General features: G+C 37.4%; 1 protein-coding gene across 1 annotated transcript; it reads right to left on the reverse strand.

Annotated features, from left to right (window-relative positions):
- Positions 1–2,750: 2,750 nt before the first annotated feature.
- LOC133703729 (extensin-2-like) lies at positions 2,751–4,504 on the reverse strand. Its single transcript, XM_062128357.1, has 2 exons — positions 3,080–4,504; positions 2,751–2,974 (listed from the first exon to the last, which is right to left on the reverse strand). Exon 1 carries the CDS (start codon positions 4,461–4,463, stop codon positions 3,114–3,116), a length of 1,350 nt encoding a protein of 449 aa, XP_061984341.1. The 5' UTR covers positions 4,464–4,504; the 3' UTR covers positions 2,751–2,974; positions 3,080–3,113.
- Positions 4,505–8,901: the final 4,397 nt, after the last annotated feature.

An 8,901-nucleotide genomic window follows, 5' to 3' on the forward strand; every position in this document is an offset into this window, starting at 1 on the left:
ACTTTTGGAGGGGGTATCAGGGAAGTATAAGGATGTGATGGAGATAAATTAGGATTCGAGGATGGGGATAGTGGTGAGATTGGTGAGATTTTTTGAGGAGTATAAGAAGGCGATTGAGATAAATTAGGATGCGGGGATGGGGGTAGTGATGGAAATGGTGAAACTTTTGGAGGGGATGTCGAAGGCGTGTGAGGATGTGATAGAGATAAATTAGGAGTTGGGGGTGGTGATAATGGTGAAATTGGTGAGATTTTTGGAGAAGTATAAGAAAGTGATGGAGATAAATTGGGATGCGGGGATGGGGATAGTGATGGAAATGGAGAAACTTTTAGAGGGGATATCGGAGGAGTATGAGGATGTGATGGAGATAAATTAGGAGTTGGGGATGGGGATAGTTGTGAAATTAGTGAGATTTTAGGAGAAGTATAAGAAGGCGATGGAGATAAGTTGGGATGCGGGGATGGGGATAGTGATGGAAATGGTGAAACTTTTTGAGGGGATGTCGGAGGAGTGTGAGGATGTGATGGAGATAAATTAGGAGTTGGGGATGCGGACAGTGGTGAAATTTGTGAGATTTTTGGAGAAGTATAAGAAGATGATGGAGATAAATTGGGATGTGAAGATGGGGATAGTGATGGAAATGGTGAAACTTTTAGAGTGGGTATTGGGGAAGTATAAGGATGTGGATAAATTGGAATTCGAGGATGGATATAGTTGTGAAATTGGTAAGATTTTGGGGGAAGTATAAGAAGGTGATGGAGATAAATTGGGATGCGGGGATGGGGATAGTGATGGAAATGGTGAAAGTTTTGGAGGGGATGTCGGAGAAGTATGAGGATGTGATGGAGATAAATTAGGAGTTGGAGATGCGGATAGTGGTGAAATTGGTGAGATTTTTGGAGAAGTATAAGAAGGCGATGGAGATAAATTGGGATACAGGGATGGGGGTAGTGATGGAAATGGTGAAACTTTTAGAGAGGATGTCGGAGGAGTGTGAGGATGTGATGGAGATAAATTAGGAGTTGGGGATGGGGATAATGGTGAAATTGGTGAGTTTTTTGGAGAAGTATAGGAAGGCGATGGAAAAAAATTGGGATACGGGGATGGGGATAGTGACGGAAATAGAGAAACTTTTGGAGGGGATGTCGGAGGAGTATGAGGATGTGATGGAGATAAATTAGGAGTTGGGGATCGGGATAGTTGTGAAATTGGTGAGATTTTTTGGAGAAGTATAAGAAGGCGATGGAGATGAATTGGGATGCGGGGATGGGGATAGTGATGGAAATGGTGAAACTTTTGGAGGGGATGTCGGAGAAGTATGAGGATGTGATGGAGATAAATTGGGATTCAGGGATGCGGATAGTGATGAAATTGGTGAGATTTTTGAAGAAGAATAAGAAGGCAATGGAGATAAATTGGGATGCGGAGATGGTGGTAGTGATGGAAATGGTGAAACTTTTAGAGGGGATGTCGGAGGAGTGTGAGGATGTGATGGAGATAAATTAGGAGTTGGGGATGGGGATAGTGGTGTAATTGGTGAGATTTTTTGAGAACTATAAGAAAGCGATGGAGATAAATTGGGATGCGGGGATGGGGGTAGTGATGGAAATGGTAAAACTTTTGGAGGGGATGTCGGAGGAATGTGAGGATGTGATGGAGATAAATTAGGAGTTGGGGATGGGGATAGTGGTGAAATTGGTGAGATTTTTGGAGAAGTATAAGAAGGCGATGGAGATAAATTGGGATGCGGGGATGGGGATAGTGACGAAAATGGTGAAACTTTTGGAGGGGATGTCGGAGGAGTGTGAGGATGTGATGGAGATAAATTAGGAGTTGGGGATGGGGATAGTGGTGAAATTGGGGAGATTTTTGAAGAACTATAAGAAGATGATGGAGATAAATTGGGATGCGAAGATGGGGATAGTGTTGGAAATGGTGAAACTTTTGGATGTGATGTCGGAGGAGTATGAGGATGTGATGGAGATAAATTAGGAGTTGGAGATGTGGATGGTGATGGAATGGGTGAAATTCTTGGAGGGGATGCTGGTGAAGTATAAGGAGGAGATGGAAATAAATTGGAAGTCGGGGATGGGTGTAACTGGAGAAATATAAGAAGGCAATGGAGGTAAAATGGGAGCTGAAGATGGGGTCGGAGGTGAAGCTGATGGCAATGGTGGAGATTTTGCTGGTGGTGGCGGAGGTGGAGATTTTGCTGGTCGTGGTGGTGGTGGAGATTCTGCTCGTGGCGGAGGTGGTGGCGGCTGAAGGTGATGAATTTTTGGAGGTGGTGGGGGCGTTTTCTGTTTATTTGGAGGTGGTGGTGATCGAGGGGGCGACGGTGTTCCTCGATTCAGAAATCCTGATGGCAGAAATAGAGAGTTTTTATGATTATATGGTAATGGTGGGTCTTCGTGATCATGAGGTGGCCTAGGAGGTTCCTCATTATCATAAATATTGGCCGTCGCGTTAATTGCTAGTAAGCCGAAAACCATGGCATGCACAAGATGACGCCGAGATGGTGACGCCATCCTTTCAAACTCTTCCCGATAATCACATCGCTAATTATGTATCAAAGTAATTATAATCAAGTTTGTAGACCTGGAAGTCCAAATAATTGAGATTTTCACGTGGGGAAAGTCTTCAATGTATATAGGTAAACATTGTCCTGATATCTAAATTCTCTTTTACTATTTTTCTCTAAAGAAATTAGACGAGTACAAAGTTTAACGATAAGAATTATAAAAAAGAAGTTATTATCGTAATAAAAGACATTCATTTAGTATTATAATGCTTTTCAACAAACATAATATTTTCCTCCATATTATTACAATAACTAATTTTCCATGATATTATTCTGGCATGATTGTTGGAGCACAATCGACTTTCCTTCAACTGATTACATTTTCAATACATGCATTATATAATATGTAAGTCTCTTCGAAGAAACCCATTGCCATCATTAACCATATATAATCTGAAAAAAAAACACAATTAGAGATTAAATATTGGTAAATAAATAAAAAAAGAACCATGTTATCGAAATGAACAATCTATTACAAAGAAAGTTTAAAGAACTGACCAATTTTGATAGATATTTTTGAACGAGGTGGAGGTTAATTATTGGATGAAGGAGGTGATGGAGATAGAGAAGGCGGTGATTTAGATTTAATGTGAAAGAAGGGGGGAAGTGTAAACCTCGGAGGAGGTGGGAATCTAAGGATATGTGGAGGAGGAGAAGGAGATGGACGTAGCGGGGATTTAAAGTGAAACAAGGGAGGAAGTGTAAACCTCGGAGGAGGTGGAGATTTGAGGAAAGGTGGAGGGGGGGAAGGAGATGGAGGTGGCGGCGATTTAAAGTGAAACAAGGGAGGAAGTGTAAACCTCGGAGGAGGTGGAGATTTGAGGATAGGTGTAGGGGGTGGAGGATAAGTATAAGAAGGTGATGGAATGGGTGAAATTTTTGGAGGGAATGTCGGGGGAGTATAAGGATGTGATGGAGATAAATTGGGAGTTGGGGATGGGGATGGTGAAACTTTTGGAGAGGATGTTGGGAGAGTATAAGGATGTGATGGAGATAAATTCGGAGTTGGGGATGGGGATGGGGATGATGATGGAATGGGTGAATTTCTTGGAGAGGATGTCGGGGGAGTATAAGGATGTGATGGAGATAAATTGGGAGTTGGAGATGGTGATGGAAATGGTGAAACTTTTGGAGAGGATGTCGGGGGAGTATAAGGATGTAATGGAGATAAATTGGGAGTTAGGGACAGTGATGGAATGGGTGAAATTCTTGGAGGGGATGTCGGGGGAGTATAAGGATGTGATGGAGATAAATTGGGAGTTGGGGATGGGGATGGTGAAACTTTTGGAGAGGATGTCGGGGGAGTATAAGGGTGTGAAGGAGATAAATTAGGAGTTGGGGATGGGGAAGGGGATGGAATGGGGGAAATTCTCGGAGGGGATGCTGGTGAAGTATAAGGAGGAGATGGAGATAAATTGGAAGCCGAAAATGGGGATGGTGGAACTTTTGAAGGGGGTGTAACTGGAGAAATTTTAGAAGGAAATGGAGGTAAAATGGGAGCTGAAGATGAGGTCGGAGGTGAAGCTGATGGCAATGGTGGAGACTTTCTTGATGGTGGCGGGGGTGGAGACTTTCTTGATGGTGGCGGGGGTGGAGACTTTGCTTGTGGTGGCGGGGGTGGAGATTTTGCTCGTGGTGGAGGTGACTGCGTTTTCTTCTTATTTGGAGGTGGTGGTGATCGAGGCGGCGGCGGTGTTCCTCGATTAAGAAATCCTGATGGCAGAAATACAGAGTTTTTATGATTATATGGTAATGGTGGGTCCTCGTGATCATGAGGTGGCCTAAGAGGTTCCTCATTATCATAAATATTGGCCGCCGCGTTAATTGCTAGTAAGCCGAAAACCATGGCATGCACAAGATGACGCCGAGATGGTGACGCCATCCTTTCAAACTCTTCCCGATAATCACACTTGCTCTCGCTAATTAGCTTCTGAACAAGGAATGGACGTGAAGATTTGCTTTTATAGTTGTGCTTTTAGTGTATAAAGACGAGTTGATCCCCTGTGTATTTCGGCAATTAAGGAGGCCTATCTAATGGAACAATAATCATAGCTAGGGGTTGTACCCTTTGGGTAATTAACATAGCATAACTGTAATTTTAGTGGACTTTTTAATTGAAGGGACCATTTAATCCTATGGTTTATTAGGTGTAACCACAATTAGAAATCTTCTTATAGAGACGCTACAAGTCAGTTTAATTTAGTGGACCATCTAATCCTATCTTAATTAGGAGGTATGCTTAAACCTCTCCATCGGTTCAGTCAGTTCTTAGCATCTAGCACCCCATCCTCATCACAAAACGAAAATGAAAAGCACTAATTGATTTATTATGAGTGCATGGTGAATAAAAAAGTATTAATCAATATAATTTGTCAAGTTTTTAAAATTGAATCTTATTTCTTTTTTAATGTGACTTTATAGAATGAAAAACTTTGTCTTGTTGTTGTTGTTGGGGTTTTAGTGAACCATGTGTTAAGTTTTATAGATAAATTTTAAAGGTATTTTTAAAATGATATTTTTTATTTGAAATTACTGTATCAATTTGTTTTTGCTTATTTTTTTTTATTAATACCATAAAAAAACTCTAAACACAAAAATTGATTTAACCCTTAAAATTGAATTGAATTCCAAGAGCTCCAAACAGCAAGATAAGGAATCGCCTTAATATATATACTTCTCTAGCTAAATGCCAAGTCCAAACTTTTTGGATCTTGTATATTTGTCACACTCACGCTATTTTAGACTCGATTAATTATCAAGTGCAAAGTCATTGGATCTTTAATGTTTTCTAGACTCACGTTATCTTGAGTTTGATTGAATTTCAAACCCAAGTACTTTGGGTCTGGCTTGTTTGCCACACCTAGGTTATATTGAGCTTAGTTGATTATCAAGTTCAAGTTTTTTAAATCTGACTTGTTTTCTAGACCTATTTTTTTATTTGATTAAGATTTTTTCTATTTATAAAAATCTTAACCGAATATGTTGACTCATCAATATTAATTAACCCGTATCTTCTGAATACGATATCTAATGCATATATGGGTCATCCCCTCTCTTAAACCTTGATCTTTAGGATAGCAAATGAGTTATGTGTCTCTTAATTATATTTTCCTTAGTTCAACCGGCCTTAATTAACATTTGTCTGTATCAATTATTGGATTTTTTTTATATATTTACTATTGTAATATCGTTTGAATGGTCATGGATGTACCACCTTAATAGATCCATAACAATTCATAAATCCATTTTTTAAAACAAATATGAATCAATTAGATTAGCTGGTTCATAAATCCACTGTTGATTTACCTATCATGTGTTTCTGAAAAGATTTAAGAGATTTTTTTGTTAATTATCTAAAAAAAGAACCTTTCATTTCACTCTTACTCTATATCCATTATTTAAGCAGTCTAGTTCACACCTTGAAGCTTAAAAAGTTGAAAAGGTTAAGTGCTTTATTTCTCTTTTTTCTTATGTTTGTAGCTTAAAAACTGTCCCTTCTCTGTTTTGGATTGGGCCAGCATTGCCCGGCCCAGTAAACAGAAACAAACAGTGGAGAAGCTCGAGCGAGGAAGAAGAAGAAGAAGAGAAGTGGGGGCTTACCTGGCGATCTTCTGTTCTTGGGGGAGAAGAAGAAGAGAAGTGGAGGCTTACCCATTCTATGTTGTTGGATGGTGGTTCTGTCCCTTCTCTGTTCTGTTTTTTTTTTTTGTGTTTCTTCTTCTCCCCGTTTTTGTCTCATGTTTCTCTTTTTCTTCTTCTGTTTCTAATGGTGGTGGTGCCGTTGTTGATGGTGGCTTAAGGTGGTTTTGGTGGCTGCAGATGGTGGCTCTTCTTCTTTTCTCTACTTCACTGTGTTGTTTTCTTCCTCTGTTTTTTTGTTCCCTCTATCAACAATGTTCTTCCCTCTCTGCAGTGGCTTCGTGGAGATGCTAGTGGCGGTGGCCTGGGGAGCTGATTCTACTTGGTTTTGATTATTATTTTTTTTGTCTAAATTTTAGATTTTTCATGTAGATTATTCTTATTCTTGCATTTTATGCAAAGATTTCATTTTTTCTTGATTATATAGCTTCTTATCACATGCATGTCGGGTTGATTTTGAAAATTTCTTTCTTCTTGTTTTTACTTTCATTATTGATTTTTAATTGGGTTAGATTCAAGTTATGACCCAAAACCTAATCGGGTCATGTTCGGATATCCAAAATCAATATCTGTAAGGGTTTTTTTTAGTATTAATAGTTATTTTAGATCTGAATTCAAGCATGTATAGTGCTAAACCCAACTATGTAACTCATTGTCATCCCTATATAATATGAGGTGGCTGGCCTTGTGCATGCATGGTTTCATTTTTTTCATTTTTTTCCTGTTTTAGAATTTCTTTAAATTAAGAAAAATTAAGAACCATATTTTTCATGGAACGTACGTAGAAACGAGTTTAAGGTATTAAAATACGAAGTTCCGTAAGAATTAAAAGAAATCAAGATTGGTTTGTAAGGAAATTGTCAAGAAATCACCCGACCCGAAAGCCTAAAATATTAAGTTATCAGATTATAATACAAAGTAGCCAACTCCTCATTACGGAGATGTGTACTTAGTACCGTAGCAATGATAGTCATTTCAGTTTCAAATTGCATAGAATCATCATCACCTTGTTTTAAAATTTAGTTTTATTAGAAAAGCTAACGAAAGTATGAAAGAAGTTATGATATTTCATATATAAAAAATCAATCCAGACAATGTAAATAATTAAATGAATAATTGTTTTTTATATTTCCAAATAGCCACCAAGAACATTTAACCTAGCATTATTCATTAATTGGAGTCATACGTTGCAAGAATAAAAAGCGTGTAACCGACTACAAAAAGAAAAAAAATAATGTGAGTCGTGTAAGAGTTGTTGATGAACTACACGAATTTAATTTCTTATAATTTTTTTTTATGATATATTCTTAATGTTTTTTTCTTATCGATAGTACTATACCTATTCGGAGGAAGGGAATAAGATTGGAGTTGTTCTCTTGGCTATCTTAAATTAAAGCATGATATAACTACGACGGGTACCATGCATTAAATGTATGGTTTATGAATAATTCTTGTCGCGGGGGCGCGGCGTCGCGGCGAATATTCCACTTTTAAAAACTAGGATGTGTGTATGGTATCTATTTGGCAAATGTGGGGAGACAAGGAAATATTGTCCTTTATTGGTAGAAAATGGAATGGGAGTCGCCACCTAGTATTTTGGTCACTAGGAACCCTAACTGGTCTTCAGAGATCGGGCACGGGGACTGGTTGCGTAAAGGGAAGGTATTAGCACCCCAAATACGCCCTACCTAAGGTAAGCTGCATTGTTTATTTGTCTGATAAAATTCAAAGTCTCGTTGTGTTTTCTAGTTGTTGGCCCGTCTATGGTTCAAGAAAAGTCCTCCTCAATAAGGAGGTTCTTATCTTATCGGGTAAAACCTAACCGTTCTAACGTCTATGTAAAAAACCATATTTTAATATCAGGAATACGTTTTATGTATAAATTCGTAATCCCAAATACTAAAAGAAGACCAAAAGATTTTTATAGAATTTTTGAAATATTGGCCTAGTTCTCATGGCTTGAATAAACTGGTTATTAAAGCCAAAATGCATGCTAATATATATATTGTTTTTTTGAAACTTTCTTTGTTGTATGAAAATATGATATTATATATATATATATATATATATATATATATATATATATATATATATATATATATTGGAGAGACTAGGCCGTATTTTAAAACAAAACATTTTTTAATTATGTATCTTTTTTTTGTTTTGACACAAATCGGGTATTTTAATACTGGGTTGGTATCCTTACGGTATAAAAATACAACCAAATATTAATCCACTTTAATAAAAAAATGCAGAAAAATCAACAATATTTTTAAAGATATTTAGAAATTTTTGAAAGCAAAAGACATTTTTTATTTTTTGAAAATCTTTCACATTTTGATGGAAACCAGGTATTTTAATACCGGATTTGTATCTTTACAGTATAAAAATACAAACCGATATTGATCAAAACACAATAATAAAATTACAGAAAATCACATGTTTTTGAAATAATTTTTTTTGCAGAATTTTCTTAAATTTATATATATATATATATATATATATATATATATATATATATATATATATATATATATATAATACAAAACAATATAATATATCATATATAACATTAAATGGGCTGGGCTGGGCCGGACTCAGCCCCAAAGGTGTTGGGCCGATTTCGGCCCAAAATGTATTGGGCCGATCTCGGCCCAAAAAAAAACTATTATTCTCTTTTG

Source organism: Populus nigra, chromosome 1, assembly GCF_951802175.1.
Source record: "Populus nigra chromosome 1, ddPopNigr1.1, whole genome shotgun sequence".
Classification (NCBI taxonomy): Eukaryota; Viridiplantae; Streptophyta; class Magnoliopsida; order Malpighiales; family Salicaceae; genus Populus; species Populus nigra.